Below are 23,266 nucleotides of genomic sequence, written 5' to 3' on the forward strand. Positions count from 1 at the left end.
AACGTTGAACTGCTTTCACAGGGCATACACAAAACTCCTGTGTGGAGAGCTGTACAGGAGCTGATCACAGAAAAATTGATCTGATGCCTCAGAAGTAGTGTTGGGTCAGCTTTGACTATTTGCCTGTTGCTACAACGTCAGTTCTGCCGAGTCTGTGCAGTGAGGTGTGACTCGAAAGCAGAGGCCCTGTGTGTCCTTCTGCTCCTCATTAAAAAAGGTCCTCCTGAAGTGCTGGTGCCTGCTGCTCTGTGCACTGCTGCAGGGGAGAGTCCTTTGCACGTCACACTTCTGCACGTAGCTCCTCACCATTCTGAAAGGGAGCCTGGGTGCACGGTCGGTAGGATCCATCCTTGTGTGTTTTACTCCTTTGGCAACTGGGATGGAGAACTCCAGTCCATCTTGCTGTCGTTCCTTGACTCTTTTCTCCTCTTTCATCATTGAACTCAGCAGCAGAACTGCTGCAGAAACTCTTTTTAACCAGTTTTGATAGTTCCTGACGATGATAAATCACTGTTGGGAGCTCCTTTCACTTGCTGCAGCAGCCTGGCACTGAGCTTTCCTGGTTCTCAGATGTGTTTTCTACCACCCCAACGTCTGCTAGAAACTTACTCTGGGAAGTCTGGTGCTGGCTGTGAGAGCCAGCAAAGGATTACCTTACTCCTGGAGCTTGTGGGAGCTCCGCCTGTGCTGCAGGGCAGCGAGGGCCCCAGTGCCAGCTGCTGGCAGAGCTGCGGCTGCCTGGGGCGATACCGGAGCACTGTGGAGATTCCCTCCGATACTAACAGTGCATGACGAGCTACGTCCCACCGTGCTGGCCGCGCTGCTGGCTTGCTACAGAATGGGCGCCGAGAAGCTGTTAGGAGGGTTGCAGGGGGCTTATTCCCCTGCCTTTACGCTGCAGCTTTATACCGACCCTCCCTCCTCTCGCAGCACCGAGCTGGGACCGCGAAGGCGCGGCGGTGAACGGGGTCCGCGAGCACACCAGCGCAGCGGGAGGAACGGGCGGCGCTCTCCGCGAGCCAGGCCGCCCAGCGCCGCGCCCAGCGCCCGCTCCTGCCCCGGCCCAGGGCGGCGCAGCCCCGTAGCCGGCCCCGCCCCGCCAGCGCCTCGCGGGGCACGCCGGGATCGCCTGGCGCGCCGGTGCGCCAGCTTCCCAGCCTGCCCCGCGCCCGCCTGAATGGGGCAGAGGCAAGATGGCGGCCAACGCGAACTCGGCCGGCGGCGGCGGGCTCTCGCTCTTCGAGTGCCCCAGCTGGTGAGCCGGCGGGCCGGGGCCGGGGCCGGGGCCGCTCGCCGCCGGTTGTGCCGCGGGCCGACCGCGGCGGAGCGCGGGTGCCCGCCGGGCCGGGGGAGCGGCGCGGGGCCGGGGAGCGTGGGGCGGGAAGGGCCGTGGGGCTGCGGCCGCCCGCCCGGGCCTGCGCTCCCTGTGTCCGCAGGGGTGGGGGCCGGCCGCCTGCTGCCGCGGCGGGGTCTGCCGGCGGGGCCAGGCTCGGCGCCGCACGGGCCTGCGGGGGCATCCATCGGCAGGCAGTGCCTGCGGGCTGCCTCGGCTGCACGCCGAAGGGCAGCGCTGCAGGAAGCTCAGAATGCTGCCCGCAGATGCCATCTCTCCTCCCGAGAGCTCACACGGAATATGTGATGCGGTACAGATTTAGTTCTCTGGTCGAGTTGCGTTTTCCGTGTAAGAAATCAAAGGGCTCGAAACCAGCCTGGATCCTGTGATTCCGTCAAGATGTCAGGGCAGAGCGGGGTGGTGCAGAAGCACTATCAGGTCCATGGACTGCGCTGGCCTTAGGCCCGTAGAAAGATCAGCGCTGGAAGAGAGCTCTGGAAATCATCTGGTCCAACTCTCTGCCGAAAGCAGGGCCTTAGATTACAGTACCTGGGGCCCTGCTTCATTTGCTTTGGGTTTTGTGATCCATTGCTACATAGGTATGTGCTGTACCCTTTGCTTTGGGTGCCAGGATGTTGACTCCTGAGGGGATGCCTGCAGGTTTCAAACCTCACAGAAGAGGACAGAACGTTGCAGCTGAAACGTTGAGCCCTTGTGTGTGTGAGGGAGCTGGCTGTGGGTGCATGCATGGCTGCAGGCTTTAATTGCATTGTCATCTGCTACAGGATCCCATACCTTGGAGCCTTCAGTGGCACTGCTCAGTGATGGATGTTTAGTGAGGGTGCTTTCTAATTCTTTGCTGCAGTTAGTAAAGCCATCTAACCCTATTTTGGGGCAGGGTTGCTCCTGTATTTCTGTGCTTAATTTGCACTGAACATATACAACAACAAAAGCCTATAGGAGATGAGGTGGTGCTCCATACAATGATGACACAGTAGAGGAGATAAAGCCAGAAATTACTCAGTGGTAGTACTTTCTGGATCTTGACGTTTGGAATAGCTGGGTTGTTATTTTTTTCCCCTTGATGTTTTTATCCAGCTGGCATGCAGTGGTGAATTTAGATGACTTTTGCCTTTGAAAGGTATAAGCTGAACACCTGGAGAAGCCTAACCTGGGAAGTGTTTACTTTCAGTTGCCTACCTGCTATCCACAGTATTTCAGTAACCTACAAGCTATTGCACTACCCCTCAGGGTGGTGGAACACTGGAACAGGTTGCCCAGGGAGGTGGTTGAGGCCCCATCTCTGGAGATATTCAAGGTGAGGCTTGAAAGGGCTCTGGGCAACCTGATCTAGTGGAGGATGTCCCTGCTGCTTGCAGGGGGTTGGACTGGATGAGCTTTGCTGGTCCCTTTCAACTCAGACCTGTGAAATGCATCTGGAGGGGAGGGCTGGCACAGCTGTACCTGTGAGGGGCTCTGAAGCTGTTTAATGTCTGGCTGCCAGTACAGACAGAACAGGGTCTTGCAGGCAGCCAGCTTTTCACCCTGCTGCTGCTGACCTGATTTGGGTTTGAAGCACAGCCCCTTGTGCTGATTGCCAGAGAAATGAGGTGGATGAGTTGCCAGGGAGGTGATCTGAGCCTGATTTACACCCAGAAGTAAGGGGATGGTGTGTGGGTGGCAGGGTCTGTTTCATTCTGACTCTTCTAAGGGTTTTGATTATCTGCTTATTTTGCAGCCTCTTACCATAGCCTCTAAAATCCTTCTCAGGCAAAACAAGGCTTTTACAGGGACTCTGCCTTCTCAGGAGGCTCCTTTTCCCTCCTGCCTCTGCTGTATGGATGCACATTGCAACACTTTAGAGCCCAGATTTGGGCAGGCTCTGTGTTCATACTGGTGTCATGAAAAACCCACCCAGTGCAGCCTGGTCTCAGTCCAGCTGTGGTGCTTGCAGCTGGCAGTTCATGGGGGTGAAAGATGCATTTTTGTGGGGAAGAGCTTACCATGTAACACTTCCTTTGAAACAGGCCATTTGTTGTTTCCTAAGTGTGAAAACAACAACAACAAAGGCAAACCACAAGACCAAACAATAACAAAAGACTGACAACAACAGAAAGAAGACCCCAGGGGACACCCTTACCCCACCCCTCACCCAGGAGACCCCCACAGTGCAGCAGGAAGCTGGTAATGGGCAGGTGCCAGTTGCAGTGTTTGTGTTCAGCTGAGAATGGGCAGCTCTGGCTGAGGGGTTCCACTGCCTCATCCAGTAGGAAGGAGGAGCTCTTCCACCAGGTGGATTTATTTACCTCTAGTTTATTTCCCTAGTCTGCACAAAAAGCAGAGTATGTTTGCTGTTAAAGCTTTCCATGACCTCTGCTGGCATCTGCAGAGTTACAGCATTGCACAGCATTAACATGGTTATGATGCTGGGTGAGTGATGTGCCTTTCACAGGTGAGACTCTTCAGAGTGGAAGTGGTTTGCAGTAGCAGGCTTCCACCAGTGGTATTGTTACTGGAAGCTAACAGCAAGTCCTGGTGTAAAGGTATCCTGCAGGATTCTTGATGTCTTGCACAAGCACTGAAAGGTCTTCTGTGCTGTGGATGTCCTCTCCCTGGAGGGGTTCCAGGCCAGGCTGGATGAGGCCTTGAGCAGCCTGGGCTGGTGGGAGGTGTCCCTGCCCATGGTAGGGGGTTGGAACTGGATGAACTTTGAGGTCCCTTCTTACCCAAACCATTCTGTGATTCTGTGACCTTCATAGGGAGAGTTTAGGGTGGCAAAACACCAGGGAGTTGCAGTCTTCATGAAGCTTCTGCTTCAGTAACAACTTCTTCTGTAGGGAATTATCTTCAATCTCACCTACCCATGCTGCAATCTCAGCCTTTAGCCATCTATTTACAGAGCTGCCCTGGGGACTGCCAACACAGAACAGATCTGAATCTGAAGTGTAAAAGCTGAAGTACTTTTTGTCTTGTCTCTCAACTGCTGCCTGTGCTGTTGAGGTTTGCCTCCATCCTACCTGTGCTTTCCTCTTTTGGATCCTGCTTGAGTGTCCAGCTTGTTGCTCCTTTTGTCCTGGTTAACCTGCTGGGTGACCTTTTCTTCACTCTGTCTTGACCCACATGGTTAGTGGCTTGTTGTGGAATGGACATCAGTTTATAACAGCATGTTATAAAGGCAGCAATTGTTCCTCTCCAGTCTCTCTGAGCCAGGAGCAAGCTTTCCTAGCATTCCTTATACACAGACCTCAGAGAAGATGAGATCTTGAGTTCTGGAAGTTCCACCTTGTCCTTGAGGCTGGCCATGGAGCTGTGCACAGTAGTCACAGAAGCCAGGATTTTCAGGAAGTGGCTATACTTAGACTTCTGAGTCCACATTTAGAAACCTAAATAGCTGTCCTCATTTTAAACTAACCCAGTAGTTAAAGTTGTGCCATCCATGGCCTTATTAGCTACAGCTCCATATCTCTCTTCAGACTGGGCAGGATGTGCTTCAGTGGGGCTGCTGTGCCTGCTGGGTGTAGCTGCTGTGACCCAGCTGTGTGTGACCACTGAACTCAGCCTGTCCAGGAGGCACTGTCAGCTCTTACCCCTGGTTCTCTTCCTGGGTACTTCTGGCTAGCATCACATCCCAGAGCAGCAGGGGGCTGGGCCCTCTTTCTGAAAGGGTTTCTCTTTGTTACTCAGTATGCTCCTTTCAGGGGCTTGGGCTTTCATTCCTCTGCTTGAGTTCTCTGTCCCTGCTTCTACTCATTGCTACAGAGCTGTGCAATAGAGGGTTTGCTCTCAGTGGCAGAAATCTGCACGAATTCCAACCTGCTGGAATGCCCAGAGCAGTGGCCTGGCCTGGGGATCCCAAGGTGAAGCATGAAGAAGGACATTTTCCTGATCTACAGGAAAGAATGCTGCTGGCAGATGTCTGCAGGCTGAAAAGCCTCTGCTGTGACTTGTCCTTCAGTCAGTTTGTGGTTAAGCATTTTAAGCAGCTGCTATCTGCCACAAGGCCACAATTCTGTAGATGTAGCTGCTGTGGGGGAACCTGAACTACATTGTGTCCTGCTAGGTTGTGTTTTGAAAGTGCTGATTGTTGAAGGCAGAGAAGTACATGTGCTCTGTCTGCCAGAGGCTGACTCTGTCATGCCCCAGGGCTCTGCAGAACACACAGGAGATGATCATTTGTAAGCAATGAAGGGGTTCATACAAGAACCCTGAGTGAGCAAGGAATGGACTTGGAAGAGGCAGTTGGTGTGGGCCAACCCTTTCAGGGTTGGGTTTGGGTTTTTATTAATGACCTTGATGAAAGTGACCACCATCCTTGTTAGGGACACAGGCATGACCACCATGGAAGCCAGAGCACTATGCAGACCTTTTGGGTGTAATTTAAAGGCCAGAACAGTAAAATGAAGATAGAATTCAGACGTGGAAAATGGAAAACAGAGACTAAGAACAAGGATTTCTCAAACCCAGAGACACAACAGTCAGAGGTGAAAGGACAGAGGTCCAGTTTTGGAGATAAGTTATGTTGACACAAGTCCATAGGCTGAGCTCAGTGACTGTCAATGAGCAGTAGCAGTAACTGGTGAGAAATAAACAAAGGACTAAGTCTGTAAGGCAGGGAGGTGTCAGTGCAGCTGCACCAGGCCCTGATGCATTTGCAGTCTGGTATTGGTACTCAGGGGTCTCTCCTGGCTCCAGTGCTCTGTGGTGCTGGCCTCACTGGAGGGTAGGGATGGCATCCAGAAGCATGCTGACAGGCTTCAGAAGTGGGCCAGTGCTGACTGCATGAGGTCCAAGTGCAGGGTCCTGCTGCTGGTTTGAGTCAGTCCCAGGCACAAATTCAGGCTGGGTACAGAGTGGGTTGAGAGCAGCCCTGAAGAAAGAGCCTTGGGGGTGTCAGGTGCTGAGCAGCTCCCCAGGAGCCAGCAGTGCCCTCCTGCAGCCCAAAGGCAGCTGTGTGCTGGGCTGCAGCCAGAGCAGTGTGGGCAGCAGGGCAAGAGGGGATTCTGCCCCTTGGCTGTGCTCTGCTATGACCTCACCTCCAACACTGCCTCCAATTCTGGTGTCCCCAGCAGAAGGACACAGAGCTGCTGGAGTGAGTCCAGAGGAAGCCACAAAGATGATCCAAGGGCTGGAGCAGCTCTGCTGTGAGGCCAGGCTGAGGGAGCTGGGGGTGTGCAGCCTGGAGAAGACTCCAGGGGGATCTGAGTGCTGCCTTCCAGTGCCTGAAGGGATCCTACAGAAAGGCTGCAGAGGGACTTTTCCTGAGGGTGTCTGGAGACAGGACAAGGGGGAATGGTTTGAAGCTGAGGGGGAGCAGGGTTAGACTGGAGCTGAGGAGGAAGTTCTACTCAGGTGGTCAGACTCTGGCACAGGCTGCCCAGGGAGCTTGTGGATCCCTCCTCCATGTGGGGTGGATGAGGCCTTGAGCAGCTGAGTCTAGTTGTGAGGTGTCCCTGCCCACGGTGGGGAGGTTGAGGAGCTCTGAGGTCCCTTCCAACCTGAACCATTCTGGGATTCTATGATTAATAAAGCTCAAATCAAAGTGAAACAGATGCAGTGGGCACATGCACTGCTGGGCAAACAGCAGCCTTCAGGAGAGACCTCAGCTGTCTGCCCAAGCACAGCTTTGCACTGGCTGGAGTGTTCTTAAAGAGGGATTTTTATTTCCCCATTGCTTTTGTTTGTTTGTTATAGCTGAAGGGAAAGAAAAAATGTGGAAGGGAAATGAAAGAATCCAATCCACAAATGAGGATGGAAATCACACTGTCAGAGGAGCAGGGCTTTGGATCAGCTTCCTGGTAGACATAAAGAGCTTTTCTTAGCTGGGTTTCTCCAGGTAACTCACATCCCAGCATTCCTGTACACATTGTCATGGCACCAGCACTGCTTTTCACTACATAACAGTCCCAGTGCCCTGTGAATGTTGGTGTCAGGAGACCTGTAGTTCTCCCTAAAAGAATATTTATGGTCCTGCTCTCAGGAGTTACATTTTGTGTACAGTCTGCAGGGTTCACTCCATGTATTCCATGGAGACTTTACCCCTGAGTAGGTAACCAAGGGAACCAGGGGGAACCAGTGAAAGCTGGTTCTGTGTGGAACTGCCTTGTAGCAGGAAAACTTCCCTGCTGCCAAGGTGAGGCTGGGCAAATGCTTTAATGCAAGTGGAATGCTTTGCTCAGTTGAAGCAGCCTCATCTCTGAGCAGAAGCCTTCCATAAAGTGCTCCTCCAACACAGAGCCAGGGTTTGTTCAGGGAAGCTCTGTGGTGATCATCAGGTTGGAACAAGTTCCTCTCACTGTGTTTGTTCCAACTGCCAGGTTGGCAACTGTTACATTAATGCTTCTAAGAGCAGAGAGAGTCCTAAATCATGGAATCACAGGATGCTTTGGGTTGGAAGGGACCTTAAAGATTCTCTGGTTGCAATCCTCTGCCATGTGCAGGGACACCTGCCACTAGCCCAGGCTGTGCAAGCCCTCACCCAAATGCCTGCCATCAACCTGCATTGCTTTCTGCAGTTCTGACCATCCTATTGCCTCCAGACCAAACAAGGCTGGATTGGAATCATTGGTTTGCTCTTCATCCAGCCCTCTTCTTCCACATGGCAAGAAACCATTCTGTGTGAGCTGAAATAGTTACCCAGAGGGCTTTGGTGTTTCCTTTGTCATGGTGTCCTTGCCTTGTTGAAACTAAGGAGCCTGACAAATTCTGGTGCTAGCTTGCTCCCAGTCCCTGTGGTGGCCATGCTGTGCTGTGAGGAGGGCCTGTGATGCATCAGCAGCACCTTTGTGTTCAGCCAGCATCTTGGAAAGAGGAGGCCTTCTCTTTGTTCTCCTTTCTTTCTGCAGAAAAGAGAACAAACCTGGCTGTATGAGCTGAAAACAACCACCCAGGTGCTTTCCTCTCACACTGTGGTAGTGACCAATAACTTTTGTGTTAGCCTGAGGTGTTCCGTCTGCTAGTACACCCTCCAGGCCTTTGGCTGCAGAAGCAAAGGGACCCTGTGAGCTGAGGCCTCTGTCTGGGAGGCTGTGTTCACCCACTCACACCAGACCTAGTTCCACACATTGTCTACTTTTTTCTTTGTTAATTCATCTTAATTCCAAAGCTGGGGGACAGTTCTCCCCCAGTTTGTGCAAGTGCTGGCAGAGGCACTGCCCCTTGCAGAGCCAGGGCTCCTCCTTGTTTCAGGAAATAATGAGCACCCTGCTTCTGAGGCATTTGTTCAGAGCACAAAGGCAATGGATGCCTGCCCAGTTTCTCTCCAAGGCTCTGATCTGATGCATTCCATTTTTTGTCCCCCTGCATGGAGCCATCCACACTGGTTATCAGCTTGTGTCCCTCTCAGCAAGAGAAGCAGAGCTCATGCAGCACTCCAGAGGTGAAAACATCATCATTTTGTAGTTTTCCTTCCTGTGGTGTCTTTGCTCTGTCAAAGACCTGGGCACGTGCTGGCCAGGCACACAACTGCTGTGGATCAGGACCCCCAGGGCTTTCTCTGCCAGGCAGGTTCCAGCCACTCTGCCCCCAGCCTGGAGCATTCATGGGGTCATTGTGACCCAGGTGCAGGACCCAGCCCTTGGCCTTGGATCCCATACAACAGGACTCAGCCCAGCCAGCCAGCCTGGTCAGGTCCCTCTGTAGAGCCACAGGTACAGCCACACTCCCTCCCAGCTTAGTGTCATCTGCAGACTGACTGAGGGTGCAGTCAGTCCCCCTCATCCAGATCACTGCTAAAGACATCCCAGAGAGCTGTCCCCAGCACTGAGCGCTGGAGAGCAGCTCTGTCTTCTGCTGCTCCTGGGCTTTCCCTCTGTCTTTCAAATGTAAGTAAAAAGCAGAGTAAACACAGCAGCAAGAGTGAAGCTGAAATTCAAGGAGGTAATGAAGAGTCAGAAGATGACCATCAGGCAGGATTCAGCTTGCAGAACAGGAAAGTGGTTGTGCTGGAGCAGCTGGGAGCTTTCCTGTGGCCTGGCAGGTGTGCTGAGCACATGGCTATGATGATGGGAGGGCAGGCTGAGCGTGGAGCATCCAGGAAGAGACCACTGAAAAGCAAAGAGGGCAGGCAGAGAAGTGAGTACACTTGCTTGTGGAGTTAATTCCTTGAAAGGTTTGCCTGTTTGGAAGAAGGAGAAGGTGGGGAAAGCAGCTTTGGTTTGCTCAGAGTAAGGCAGGATTGATGACAGAAGTTGTGTTGCAGAGCATGTAGAGCTTGGTGATTTCAGTGCAGTGGAAAGAAACAACTCTGGTAGTGCTGAGGAAGAGGCAGCACTGAGAAGTGGACATGAATCCATGCATGGAGCCTGCCCTCCAGTGAAACATGAGTGCTGAGATCTGAGGGGAGTGCAGGAAGGCAGTAGTGCCCAGGGGCAGCCTGCCTGTGTGTCCCAGGGCAGTGTGTAAGAGAAGGCCCCAGCTGCACAGGAGTGACTGGAAGAGCAGAGCTCCTCAGCTGGACTCTGTCTTCCTTGGGAGCACTTTTACTTGCTGGCCTCCCCCTCATGCCCCATGACCCCACCTCCAGGAAGCAGTCAGCATTTTAGCAGATGACCCTGGAGCTTGGCACCCTCTGCTTTTGCTGCTGCTGTTTGGTGATCCACAAGAGCAAGCATCACTCTCAGCCCTATCCCTCTTCAGCACAGTCTTAGAGAAGGGCTTGGTAAGGAAACTCCTGGAAGGCCCAAGTGGCACATTCCAGAAGGGCCAGAGAGATCTGAGCAGGGCACAGTGGGTTTGGAGCAAGAGTGGAAAATGCTTGAGAAAGAGATTCAGCAGGAGTTCCAAAGACTGTTCCTGTGTGAAGTTATCTAGGAAGATGTCTGGAGTAACCTACTGACCTGGGGAGGCTGAGGAAACCTCCAGGTTGTAAGGCACATCCCAGGAACACAAGCATCTATATTTAGCTCCTCAGCCAGCTCCAATGACATCTGCCTTTCCTTCTCCAGCTGTGCTAAGAACATTGCTGCCCATTGCTGGTGTTCTCTGGCCCTGCCCTGTGCAGCCAGCAGAGCAGGGCATGGGAATGTGATCTGCTCTGCAGGTGTTCTCTGGATGGGTAGTAGTGTAGCCAAGAACTGGGTCACTGCTCTTGCCTAGAAGGTTGGCCCAGCCACAGAGAGCAGCAGCAGAGCTGTTAGCAGGGAGGAAGCACTGGAGGTGCAGATGCTCAGAGATCTGAGCAGGACAGGACTGTTTGCCAAAGGTGCAGTGCAGGGAAGGGCAGCATCCCTTCCAGGCTTTTTGCCATGTCCAGTCCTAGAGAGGATGGATGATGGAAGTTCCCATTCCTCTTAGCAGCTAAGGGTAGAGAACTGTTGTTTGGAAAGTATCAGGAGAAAACAGAGCCCCTGAGCAAGCCCTTTAGCAAACAGTCCCAGCCTGTCCTCTTCTCCAGTTGTTAGCCTCTTCCTGGCTTCAGATCCTGTTCTACTGCCAGGTCCTGCACCTGGGTCACAACCACCCCGTGGTGAGCTACAGGCCTGGGGATGTGTGGTTGGAAAGCTGTGACCTGAAGAGGGACCTGGGGGTACTGGTTAACAGTCAGTTAAATGTGAGTCAGCAGTACCCAGATGGCCAAGAAAGCCAATGGTATCCTGGCTTGGATCAAAAATAGGGTGGGCAGCAGGGACAGCAGGTGCCCATCCCCCTGTGCTCAGCATTGGGGAGGCCACACCTTGAGTGCTGTGTTCAGCTCTGGGCCCTCACTCCAGGAAGGACATTGAGGGCTGGAGCCTGTCCAGAGCAGGGCAGCGAGGCTGGAGAAGGGCCTGGAGCTCCTGGGATAGAGGAGGGGCTGAGGGAGCTTGGGGGTGTCCAGGCTGGAGAAGAGGTGAGGGAGATCTCACTGCTCCCTGAAGGGAGGTTGGAGCAAGGAGGGAGCAGCCTCTGCTCCTTGGTGGCAAGAGACAGGAGCAGAGGAAATGGTTCCAAGCTGCACCAGAGGAGATTCAGGCTGGATCTCAGGAGATATTCCTGCACTGGAAGGTTCTCAAACATTGGAAGAGGCTGTCCAGGGCAGTGCTGGAGTTCACCTTCCCTGGGGGTATTTAAGCAGCTGTGGACCTGGTGCTTGGGGACATGGTTTGGTGTTGAGCCTGCAGTGCTGGGTTAAAGGTTGGACTGGGTGAGCTTGGAGGTCTCTTGCAGTCAGATGATTTCTGTGAGTCTCTTAGGAGCTGCTGTGTTCCTTTTGTAAAGGAGCTGTTTTTCAGCTGGAGCAAGAAAAGCTCGAGGTGCCTCATGCCCTGTTAGCTTGGTTCTTACTGTAACAAACCACATTGCCTCTTTGGGCAGGAGTCTGCAGGGAGGAAAAGGAAATGTGGATGTTTTTGTCTTTCCCAGCCCCCAAAAAGTTCTGCTCCATGTCTGGGGGTTTGGTCTGTAGCTCTACCACAGTGTTAGCTCCAATGTTTTTATTGGTACTATATTTTCCTTTCTTTATTTTCCAGGGCAGGAAAACCACCACCTGGCTTACACCTGGATGTAGTCAAAGGAGACAAACTCATTGAGGTATGAAAATGGTTTGTGTGCCTGTGGTGTGCCCTGCACACAGGCACCAGCAGCAGGGCCCTGCCCAGCATTTTCTGCACTCACTCAAATGTCTCTTTCCTTTCTCTCATGGTCATGATGTTCAAATCATTTTGGTGTACTCTGAAGCTTCCTTCTGAAGGGCATTTTCCTTTCCCTGTCCTCTAAGGGGCTCCATACTGTGCAGGTAAAGGCAGTGTTGGAGAGGAGACAAAACTGCAGCACTCAGCCAGCAGTGACACTTTGATTCCTGAACATTAAACCTGTCCTAGTAAGAGAGGAAAATGTTTGTAAGGGAAACTTGATACCTTGCAGAGCTCTAGTGCTTCAAAACTGAATTTTGGACCAAAGCTGACATTTTGTTTCCTGCAAGGTGCTTCTGTAGGAGGTACCAGAGTGCAGCCAGAGCTTAGGAACTGCAGGAGCAGAAACACAGGGAAAGAAACCTCAAGGACAGTGTGGTGGTTTGAGGCCTTTAGGAAAAAAAACCACCACAGGTAGGGTTGAGTCCTCCAGGAGGACCAGAAAGGTCCAGAGATGGATCAGAAAATGGTAACTTGGTTATTCCATCCCAGAATCCTGCTCTTTAGAAGCTTCTCAGGATCTCAGGGAGTGATAGGACTAGGGGGAATGGAATGAAGCTGGAGGTGGGGAGATTCAGGCTGGATGTGAGGAGGAAGTTCTTCACCGTGAGAGTGGTGAAGCCCTGGAATGGGTTGTGCAGGGAGGTGGTTGAGGCCCCATCCCTGGAGGTGTTTAAGAGGAGGCTGGATGAGGCTCTGGCCAGGCTGATCTAGTGTGGGGTGTCCCTGCCCATGGCAGGGGGGTTGGAACTTGATGATCCTTGTGGTCCCTTCCAACCTTGGCTATACTGTGCTGGACCATACACTCTGTGTCGTGGTCTTGTGACATGACATCTCCAGAATCCTTTTCAGTGGGCAGAGAGCTGTAGCAGGGCCTCAGCTCTGCCTTCTCACTGCCATGCTAGCAAGAGCATCTGGTGTGAGGGCTGCACCTGGCACTGGGTTTTCCTTCAGGCCACGTAATGAGAGAGCAAAGCCAAATGGCAGAGCTCAGGTGTTTTACTATGTGGCAGGTGGCCAAACATAGTGCAGCTTTCCCACCTGGGAGACTCTCTGAGGGTGTTGTTGCCAGGTTTCTTTTGGGGGTTTGGGGCTTAGAGAGAAAGCCTTAGGGTAAAAGAGTTCCTGTGGAGCTCCCTGCTGAATTCATCCTCAGGTGCTTGGCAAATGGGCATCATGGAGTCCTGATCAGGACTGAAAAAAGGCAACAAACTGCCATGTGGAAGCTGAGGCTGCACCACTGCTTTGGGGAATGGCTGGGAGGTTTGGTGTTGATAAACTGACAGTCAGGAATATCATCTGATGGCTGGGCTGCTCAAAGCCTTTGGAGCTACCAGAGGCCCTGCTGGGATTTGTGGTGCTGCAGACATCTTGCAGCCCACTTGTTAACCTACAAGAGGCTCTTTTTGCTGCTGTGCAGCTTGCTGTTGACAGCCATTGCAGGTCTGCAGTCCAAGTGCTGCAAAGATGTGCTCAGTGCTCGCCCAGAGGTCACAGAGTGGCTGCAGTTTGTGTTTTCCCTCCTGACTGCCTGCTCAGTGCAGCCTGCCTGCCCTGACTGTGTCCCATGGTGAGCAGGGGCAGGCCCCTGTGCAGCTCAGAGCTCTCCATGCCATGGTGCTGCTGCTGAGCTAGAAGCAGGAGGGCTGGCTGGGACAGCAGCCTCAGCAGCCTGTTCATGCAGTTGCCTCATGGCCTTGCACACTGCAAGCAGGAGATGACCTTGGGGGTCACAGGGAGCAGGGTGCCCTGTGTGTGTGAGCTGAAAAGCAGCTCAGTGTGAGCTTTCTGTTTCCCTCTTTGGTACCCATGGCAAAGGATGCTTCAGTTGTGTATCTTATGGTAGACACCAGCAACCAAGGAGGAACATTCTTCTGGGCTCCCTGGTGCAAGGGCAGGGACTTGCTGGAGAGGGGACAGCAAAGGGCTGCAAAGAGGCTGAGGGGCCTGGAACATCTCTGTGAGGAGGAAAGGCTGAAAGAATTGGGGCTTTGGTCTGGAGAAGAGCAGCCTGAGGGGATCTGATGGATGCTGATCAATACTTCAAGGGTGGGGGTCATGAGGATGGGACCAGGCTTTGCTCAGTAGTGCCCAGGGACAGCACAAGTGGCACTGGGCACAGACTGAACATCAGAAGTTCATCTGAACATGAGGAGGAGCTTCTGTGATTGAAGGGTGGCAGAGCCCTGGAGCAGGCTGGCAGAGAGGTGGTGGAGTCTCCATCTCTGGAGACATTCAAAGCCCACCTGGATGTGTTCCTGTGTGCCCTGCCCTGGGTGACCTTGCCTTGGCAGGGGGGGGTGGGCAGGATGATCTCCAGAGTTCCCTTCCAGCCCCTTCCACGCTGTGATTCTTGTGGATTGCTGAGCACTTGATACTAACCGAGCCATCTGTGTCCCAGGCCTCGTGCAGGGGCCTGAGGTGCACCTTGTGATTGCTGGGTCTGAAAAGTGCAAGACTAAAGCAAGCCATGAAGTGTTTAAGCTCAGTGTGTGAAGGGTAGCACTGGGTTATAGCTCAGAGGCACAGGACACCTGGGAAAGAGCATCCTGAAGTACAGGCAGCCGGGGATGTTCTCATGGGTGGGGTGCTGCAGGATTTCCAATCTAGGGATTCATTTCTGTCCTTGCAAAGTCTCCTGAAGCCCTGCCAAGTGCAGATGGGGCTGGGGTGTGCCCAGGGCTGGGGGGGTGCGCCCGGGGTTGGGGGGTGTGTGTGCCCGGGGCTGGGGGGGGTGTGTGCCCGGGGCTGGGGGTGTGTGTGCCCGGGGCTGGGGGGGGGTGTGTGCCTGTGGCTGGGGGGGGTGTGTGTGCCCGGGGCTGGGGGGTGTGTGCCCAGTTCTGAGGGAGAGGGAAGAGATCCTCCTGCTCTGGCAGGTAAAATGTTCCTTCAGCTCAGAGCATCTCGTTGAAGCCCTTCCTTCCCTGAGCAAAGATGCCAAAGGCATCAGCAGCATTCAGAGAACCACAGAGAGTAAGGGGTTGGAAGGGACCTCAAGGTCATCCAGTCCAAACCCCCTGCCAGAGCATCACCTAGAGTACACAGGAAGCATCCAGGCAGGCTTTGAGTATCTCCAGGGTACTGAACTGCTGTGTGGGCTTTGGTCACACTTCACAAAGCAGGAGGAGCCATCTGGTAACAAACCTCTGCTGCACTGCCAGCCCTTGACTCGTGCAGCTGGAAAGGAGGAGAGCCATGCTGGGTGAAGCACCTGGCATGCAGTGAGAAGGAGAGGCTGCAGTGCTCAGGTGCTTTGGCTTCCAGGAGCAAGAAGCTCCCCTGAAGAAGTGTCTGCTGTGTGCACTGGGGGCCTGTGCCAGCACCTTGGCTTTCCAGAGCTGGTTTCTGTGGCTGCTGTTGTGCTGTGTGAGGCCTTGTTTGGAGAAGAGACAAGAACTGGGATGAATTAAGAAGAAAGCCAAGCAGTGGTTTCATGACCAGCCCAGCGTGGATCCACATCACAGTGCATGCCCAGTACAGCTGTAAGGGTCTGGGCTCTCCTGCATGTCCATTTCTGGATGTCCTGTGTCAGCCTGGCCATCATGCAGCATAGATGCCTGGCTCAGAGGAGGCCCAAGGTCATCTGCATCAAGGAATGTGCCAGAGTGGCTGGGAGATGAGCCAGGCTCATGCTTTGAAGAGTTGCTGCTCTCCCCAGGCTGTCTGAGGCTGGCTGCTAGAGGCAGTAACTGGGACTCTGCCCTGCTCAGCTGCTCTGATTTCACAGAGAGGAGATTGGAGTTTCTGTCTTTACCAGTGTCAGATCAAACAGAAATATTGATTAGCTGTTGGTGCTTCATTTGCAGATGGCTGTGCTTATCCATGTGCTTGAAAGGCTGAGGGGCTAACCTGTGTCTCTGCTTGCTGTCCCCCCCAGAAGCTCATCATTGATGAGAAGAAGTACTACCTGTTTGGGAGGAATCCTGACCTCTGTGACTTCACCATTGACCACCAGTCCTGCTCTCGGGTCCATGCTGCCTTGGTCTACCACAAACATCTCAAGAGAGTTTTCCTCATAGATCTAAACAGCAGTAAGTAGAATCATCACAGAATCATCATAGAGTCATGGAATGGCCTGGGTTGGAAGGGACCTCCAAAGCTCATCCAGTCCAGCCCCCTGCACTCAGCAGGGACATCCTCCACTAGATCAGGTTGTGCAGAGCCTTGTCCAGCCTCACCTTGAATAGCTCCAGGGATGGGATCTCAACCACCTCCCTGGGCAACCTGTTCCAGTGTTCCCCCCACCCTCCTGGTGCAGAACTTGTTGGAAAATACCCTCAGGATCACCAAGTCCAGCCATGAACCCTACACTGCAGGAGTCACCCTAAACCGTGTCCCAGATCAGCACATCCAAACCACCTTTGAACACCTCCAGGGTTGGTGACTCCACCCCTCCCTGGGCAGCCAGCCCAGTGCCTGACCACTCCTTCTGGGAAAAGGTATTCCTTACTTTCCAGCCTAAACCTCCCCTGGTGCAGCCTGAGGCCGTGCCCTCTTGTTCTGTCACCTGTGAGAAGAGACCAGCACCAAGCTCTCCGCAGCCTCCTTTCAGGCAGCTGCAGAGAGCGATGAGGTCTCCCCTCACCATCCCCAGCTGCTTCAGCCTCTCCCCTCAAGCTTTGTTCTCCAGAGCAGGAAGCGTTCTCGAGGCTTGAGCTGACGCACAGCCCGAGCTGCAGCTGCTGGCTGGCAGCCTGACTTGCGTTCTGCCGTTCCCAGCACATGGCACCTTCCTGGGTCACATCCGTTTGGAGCCCCACAAGCCCCAGCAGATCCCCATCGACTCCACGGTGTCCTTCGGCGCCTCCACGCGCGCCTACACGCTGCGGGAGAAGCCCCAGACGCTGCCCTCCGCTGTCAAAGGGGACGAGAAGATGGGTGGGGAAGATGAAGAGCTCAAGGGCTTGCTGGGCCTGCCAGAGGAGGAGACAGAGCTGGATGTGAGTATGATGATGCTGTGCTACATGGTTCCTCCAGCTAACCAGGTAGTGTTCCCCACTTAGGGAATCGTAGGTCATGGAACCACTGGGTTGGAAGGGACCCTCAAAGGTCAGCCCCCTGCAGTCAGCAGGGACATCTACAACTAGAGCAGGCTGCTCGGGGCCACATTAAGTCTGACCTTGAATGTCTCCAAGCAGGAGGCCTCCACCACATCCCCACATCCCTGGGCAACCTGTGTCCCACTGTCTCACCACCCTCCTCATGGTACAGAACTTCCTCCTGGTGTCCAACCTAAATCTGCCCTGCTCCAGTTTCAAACCACTGCCCCTTGTCCTATCACCCCAAGCCCTTATGAACAGTCCCTCCCTAGCCTTCCTCTAGGTCCCCTTCAGCTATCAAAATGCTGCTCTCAGGTCTCCCATTTGTTTGCTTCAGGTTCTTAACTTCTTGGCCTTGACAACAGCCTGAGGTGTCTCCTGCTCACACACATGCATAACCCATCTGGGTTTGCCATGGCAAGCCTGAAATGATGCTGCTGCCCAGAATCAGTGACCTAATTATCCTGCTACTCCAATGGCCCTCTCACAAAGGCTTGCCAAAGGATGCAGATCCTCCAGCTGCCTTCCCCCCAGATTAGGAATGGTTTCCCAGGCTCTTCCCCACAGGTGACAGGGAATGCTGTCCTGTTTCCCATTTTCTCATTCAGAGCAGTGTCTGTGGCATGCACAGGATGGTTGAGTTTGGAAGGGACCTCTCAGGATCATCTAGTCCAGGCCTCCTGCTCAAGCAGGGTCAGCTGGAGCAGGCTGCCCAGCACCGTGCTCAGTCAGGCTCTGAATGTCTCTGCAGCCTCCCTGGGCAGGCTGCTGTAGCTCTGGAGCCCTTCTTCCTGGGGCTCTAAAGCTGGAGGCAGGCAGTGTGCTGTGGTGTTTGGGTGTGCACAGTCACACCATGAAGTCAGGCTGCATACAGGAGCTGCTGAAACCCCTTCCTTCTCCAATTTGCCACTAGAACCTGACAGAGTTCAACACAGCCCACAACAAGAGGATTTCCACACTGACCATCGAGGAAGGGAACCTGGACATCCAGAGACCAAAGAGGAAACGGAAGAACTCCAGAGTCACCTTCAGTGATGATGATGAAATCATCAATCCAGGTAAGATGTGTGGCTTACTCTTTAGCTGATGCCCTGAAGACCTGCTTCCCAGGGTTCTCCTTGGCATTCCTCATGGAGAAGGAGAACAGAAATTTGGGATCTGCTGTTTCAGAGAAGCTACCATGTGTCTCCCCTAGGGCTTTGAGCTCTCTCCATTTTTCTGCCTGTAGAACAGCTGCATGCTTTGTGCAGGACAGGGATATCACTGCTCAGAATCCTCACACCTTGGGAAAATCTCATGGCTCCAAGAGCAGGAAAATGGTTTACATTTCTTGCCTTCTTTAGAACCTAAAAGGGAACTGAACTCATTTGGTTGTCCTCTCTCCCTTAAATGCTTTCCTCACCTCTTGCCCAGGGGATATCTGCCTGAAGCTCAGAGGTTTCTGACTACCTGTCTCTATCTCTGGAACAAGTCACCCTCATCCTTCATGCCTTTGAAGATGTGGGCAGTTCCTAATTGGTCATTTTTCTGCCTTAGCTGTTTTGTATTCCTGGCATTCCTGTCAACGATGGATACTATTCCATTGAACAGGAGTAGGCTGTTAAGGAGCATGCATCTTAACGAAGAGCCTGGAGCTGGTTTCCCCTGGCAGCAGCACACCCTGCTTCACAAAGGTGTGAATGCAGTGCTCAGAACATCCTGCTGTGAACAGCAGCCCTTCACATCCCCAAAAAGAGAATTTGTGCAGGCTTTCAGAGACTGCTTTGACCTCTTCTGACTCCTCCTTCAAGGCTCCCCGAGGATTTCTGGGGCTAGCTGCTGTGCCTTTGAGCATGTGCAGAGCCTTGTCAGCAGTAGCCCTCAGCCCAGAACTCCGTTCTGGTCAGTGCCATCTGCTCCCCTTCTCACCAGGGTGAGCCCACCTCCAGACACAGCCACTAGATGTCCCCTGGGCTCCTCTGATTGGGGCCTGCTGGTCCTTCCTGAGAGCTACAAGAGAAGGTTCAGGAACCAGTTCTCTTTGTAGGCTTCTTCACCTGGCAGCTGTTGTGCCTCCTCCTGTGGTGGGTTGAAATTGCCCCCAAGATAAAATTGCCAGCCCAGCCCAGTTGAAAGCAAATGAAGATATATTTACAAGCACAATTACAAGCTAGAAATACGGAATGCAATCAAGATGCACAAAACACACAATCTTTACATATATTTACAATTTATACACAAGAACTCCCCTGGACAAAACCAGGGGACTACCACCAGCTGCCCCCTCCCTGCTCCCTTCCCCCCTGTACACAGGAGAAGAGAAGAAAGGAGGAAAGCAGAGGGAGAACTTAGTAGTAGAATCATAGAATCAATAAGGGTGGAAAAGACCTCAGAGATCATCAAGTCCAACCTCTCACCCAACACCTCATGACTACTGAACCATGGCTCCAAGTGCCACATCCAATCCCCTCTTGAACACCTCCAGGGATGGGGACTCCACCACCTCCCTGGGCAGCACATTCCAATGGCCAATTACTCTTTCTGAGAAGAACTTTCTCCTCACCTCCAGCCTAAACTTCTTCTGGCATAGCTTGAGACTGTGTCCTCTTGTTCTGGTGCTGGCTGCCTGGGAGAAGAGACCAACCCCCACCTGGCTGCAGCCTCCCTTCAGGGAGTTGTAGAGAGCAAGGAGGTCTCCCCTGAGCCTCCTCTTCTCCAGGCTAAGCAACCCCAGCTCCCTCAGCCTCTCCTCACAGGGCTGTGCTCCAGACCCCTCCCCAGCTTTGTTGCCCTTCTCTGGAGTACTTAGCCACAAGAAGAACACAGGCAAGGGCAGCAAGCCAGCAGCAGCACCACTGAGTATCTGCCACAGTGGAGAAACCAGAAAGTGAAGTTTACACAACCAGCTGGATGTTGGTTTTCAGACCAAGGAGGTTATTTAGACCTTATCATCCTTTTCCTTTTGCATCCAGTGGTAATTTATTTACATTCTACCATGTTTTGCTCAAGATCTGTGGAAGCTTTTCTAGGCATCTGCCTAAAACTGCCACAGCCCTACCCTTCCTGAAGCCTTCCCTGCTCTTGCCTTTGCAGAGGACGTGGACCCATCAGTGGGGCGCTTCAGGAACATGGTGCAGACAGCAGTAGTCCCTGTCAAGGTACAGAGTAACTCCAGCTTTCTAATCAATACATTGATTCTGTCCATTGATCAACTCCCTCTGGGAATTAGCCCTTAGGAACAGAATGTTCTGTGGTGGGAAGTGTTAAGCAAAAGCCGTGGTCAGGTTTCACAGTGGCCTTCTGTAGCAGCTGTGATCATTTCCCTTCAGGTCCAGCTTGGGCTCTGTTAATAAGAGCTGGGGTCAGTGGCAGGCTTGGGGTCTTTTGTCCTCTGAGTAAGAAACACTTCCAGAGGACTGCAGTGTGGTAGTTTCCAGGCAGCAGTTAAGATTGTGTAAAATGTAAAAGTGTAAATGAGAAGTTGGTTGTTTACAGTGCTAGGGATCTCCTAAGGTGGTCTGGTGGAGCTGGCAGGGTTCAAACTTTGCTCCATGGTGAGTGTGCTGCCAGTGCTGAGTGTAAATGCTGCAGGAGAGGAGGAGGTTTGTAGCAGTTGAGGGTAGCCAAGCCCCAGGGTAACAGCAGTGCCACATGTTGCTGCTGTGCAGTAAATGATGTGTGTGGAAAGAGAATTCTGCAGAAACCCCAGACTGCTGCAGGAGAGTCAAGTGATCAGGAGCTAGACAAAACCACCCAAGGGCTCTGGAAGGTGCAGTTTCTCGCTGTGGGGGAAAGGAGGCTCTGTGTTACTGACAGGTCCTGCTCAGTCCTGTGACTGGAGGTAACCAGGTGCTCAGACCTGAGCTCCTGCCACCCCTCTCTGCACCTGCAGGAGTTTATTATTGAGTGATTTGCAGGGAAAACCAGAAGCAAGCTTCTGGGACAGAGGCCTGCCCGTGGTCTGTGACCGCCTGTGTGTGGCCGGCCTCTGCCTTTTCGGGGCCGTGGCAGGCGGCGAGGGCCGTGGTGGGCTGCGTGGGCCGTGGTGGGCGGCGTGGGCCGTGGGGGCCGGCGTGGGTCCTGGTGGGCGGCGTGGGCCGTGGCGGACAGTGAGAGCCGTGGCGGGCGGCGTGGGCCGTGGCGGGCGGCGTGGGCCGTGGCGGGCGGCGTGGGCAGGCTGTGCCGTGCCCGGGGTGACGCTGTGGCTGTTCTCCCGCAGAAGAAGCGCCTGGAGGGCTCGGGGCCGCTGGGCGGCGAGGAGGCGGCGGCGCGGCGCCTGCAGAGCTTCCCCTACAGCGGAGGACTCTACGGGGGGCTGCCGCCCACGCACAGCGAGGCCGGCAGCCAGCCGCACGGCGCCCACGGCACGGCGCTCATCGGCGGCCTGCCCATGCCCTACCCCAACCTCGCCCCCGACGTGGACTTGACTCCCGTCGTGCCCTCGACGGTGAACATGAACCCGGCCCCCAACCCTGCCGTCTTCAACCCCGAAGCTGTGAACGAGCCCAAGAAGAAGAAGTACGCCAAGGAGGCGTGGCCGGGCAAGAAGCCGACCCCTTCCCTGCTGATCTGAGCGGCGCTGTGCCGAGGGAGGGGGGAGCGACGAACTCCGGAACTGTGGATGTGCAGTATCGTCTTTTTAAACTTCCAGTGTCCTAACCAGGTGTAAACCCCAGAGGGGAGCAGTGGAATGTCCTTGACAGCTCTGTGCAAACGTTTTTATATGTCTGTTTAAACACAAATACAGCAACACCTGGCAGCCTTCTCGTAGCCGTTTCTGGCCCCAGAGGTACTTTTGATAATGTCACCATCCCTCTGAGTCCTGATCTGCAACCAGGAGGGGCAGAGTCAGCAGTTCTAATTCTCACTTAGGCCATGACCCTGCAAATTGGTGTCTTTAGGTGTCGTGCTTACTATGGTGAGTAACTGTTCCTGCTGCACCTGCTCCTGGCAGGGCAGCTCCATCACCAGTCGATGTTTGTGGGGCCAAGCCTTTAGGAGTGCTCAAAGTTGCAAAGTATAGGTCAGCTTTTGTTTGTTACACTTTGAACCCCCCACAGCGTGGGGCAGTATCGTTTGGGGGTTGGTTTGGGTTCTTAGTTTGGCTACAGCCTGTTTTGCTTTCCACCTACAACACTACAGCAGCCCTTTGGTGCAGGAGGAGGTGGAGCTGAGCTGGACAGCAACCAGTGGCTTGCTTTGCCGTGGCCCAGTGTTGTGCAGTGCTGGGTGGGTGAAGGAGTGCACAGAGGGGTGGGCCTGAGCTGGGGTGGGTGCTGGTAGCAGCAGACAAGCGTGGCAAGGCCTCCAGCACTGCCTCCTGGGGGGTGCACAAACAACAAAGCAGGGATGGGTCTCTGCTCTGTGCTAGCTGAAGTTGAACACAGAGCAGTTTCTTGGCGGCCCTTTTAACTTCACTAGCTTCATTTTTGTTTGCAAATGGGACTTGGGAGCTTAGAGTGTGTGAGATGCAAGGAGACAGTGTGGGAGGGCACAGCCACCACCTGGCTGCCAGTGCCAGTGGATGGGAGCTGAGTGCTGCTCAGAGCTGGGATGAGAGCTCTCGGGAGAGGCTCTGCCTTGCCTTGAGTAAAGCAGAACACAAGTTGGTTTCCTAACACTGCCTTCTTTCACTACTTCATCACTTTTTCTCACTGGTTGAAATGAGACACTCAGTTGGGTTGCTGCCCTTCACATCCTTTAGCTGTCACCACCTGGCTTGCCTCTGTCCAGGCAGACACTGCCTTGTCATTACCCATGGTGGGGCCAGAGCTCTGTTTCCCTTAGGCTCACTCTGGGTTGTTCTACGTTCTCCAGTCCAGCTGGGCAGTCCCATTCCTTCCTGGGGAGGTCTCAGCAGGAAGGGGCCCAGGCTGGCAGCAGCATGCCCAGCTCTTCCCTGCTGGCAGCGATGGGGCTGCCTGGCAGAGGAGCACAGCGGCTGGCAGCTGGGGCAGTGCCATGCGTGGCTGCTGCGCTGTGTGGCCAGGTGCTCCCAGGTCAGTGTGACCAGAGGATTGCTCCTATCATGTTACTGAGGTGAAGGTGGGGTGGTGGCTGCTCCTCTCACAGCAGGGAGGGCTTTAGGGGTGGGTGGTTGGTTGCCCTCCTCACACCATCAGATCTAGCTCGGGCTGCTGCAGCTCCTCCACCTGCGGCTGTGCCACTCTGTGTTTAGTTGCTGCTGGAAATCATTCAGTCCCCAGATGTGCTGCTTCCAAACACTCCCTGCTGACTCCAGAATCCTCCTCCTCTCATTTTTAGTTTTGCTTCTTTCTGGTATGTAGAATCTTCTTTTTCCAGCCAGT

The 23,266-nt window shown here is 53.9% G+C and overlaps 1 protein-coding gene and 1 non-coding gene across 2 annotated transcripts; both read left to right on the top strand.

The window, feature by feature from the left end:
* The first annotated feature begins 1,150 nt into the window (after window positions 1-1,150).
* On the top strand, window positions 1,151-21,728 carry PPP1R8 (protein phosphatase 1 regulatory subunit 8). The gene is made up of 7 exons (XM_068150923.1): window positions 1,151-1,255; window positions 11,779-11,839; window positions 15,818-15,971; window positions 16,660-16,880; window positions 17,893-18,037; window positions 20,052-20,116; window positions 21,178-21,728. Exons 1-7 carry the CDS (start codon window positions 1,194-1,196, stop codon window positions 21,529-21,531), a joined length of 1,062 nt encoding a protein of 353 aa, XP_068007024.1. The 5' UTR covers window positions 1,151-1,193; the 3' UTR covers window positions 21,532-21,728.
* On the top strand, window positions 14,306-14,471 carry LOC137447834 (small Cajal body-specific RNA 1). The gene has a single exon (XR_010988934.1). It is a non-coding gene; the product is annotated as a small Cajal body-specific RNA 1 (non-coding RNA).
* Window positions 21,729-23,266: the final 1,538 nt, after the last annotated feature.

Source organism: Melanerpes formicivorus, unplaced genomic scaffold (genome assembly GCF_026170545.1).
Source record: "Melanerpes formicivorus ecotype bairdi unplaced genomic scaffold, bMelFor1.0.p_v2 SCAF_21, whole genome shotgun sequence".
NCBI lineage: Eukaryota > Metazoa > Chordata > Aves > Piciformes > Picidae > Melanerpes > Melanerpes formicivorus.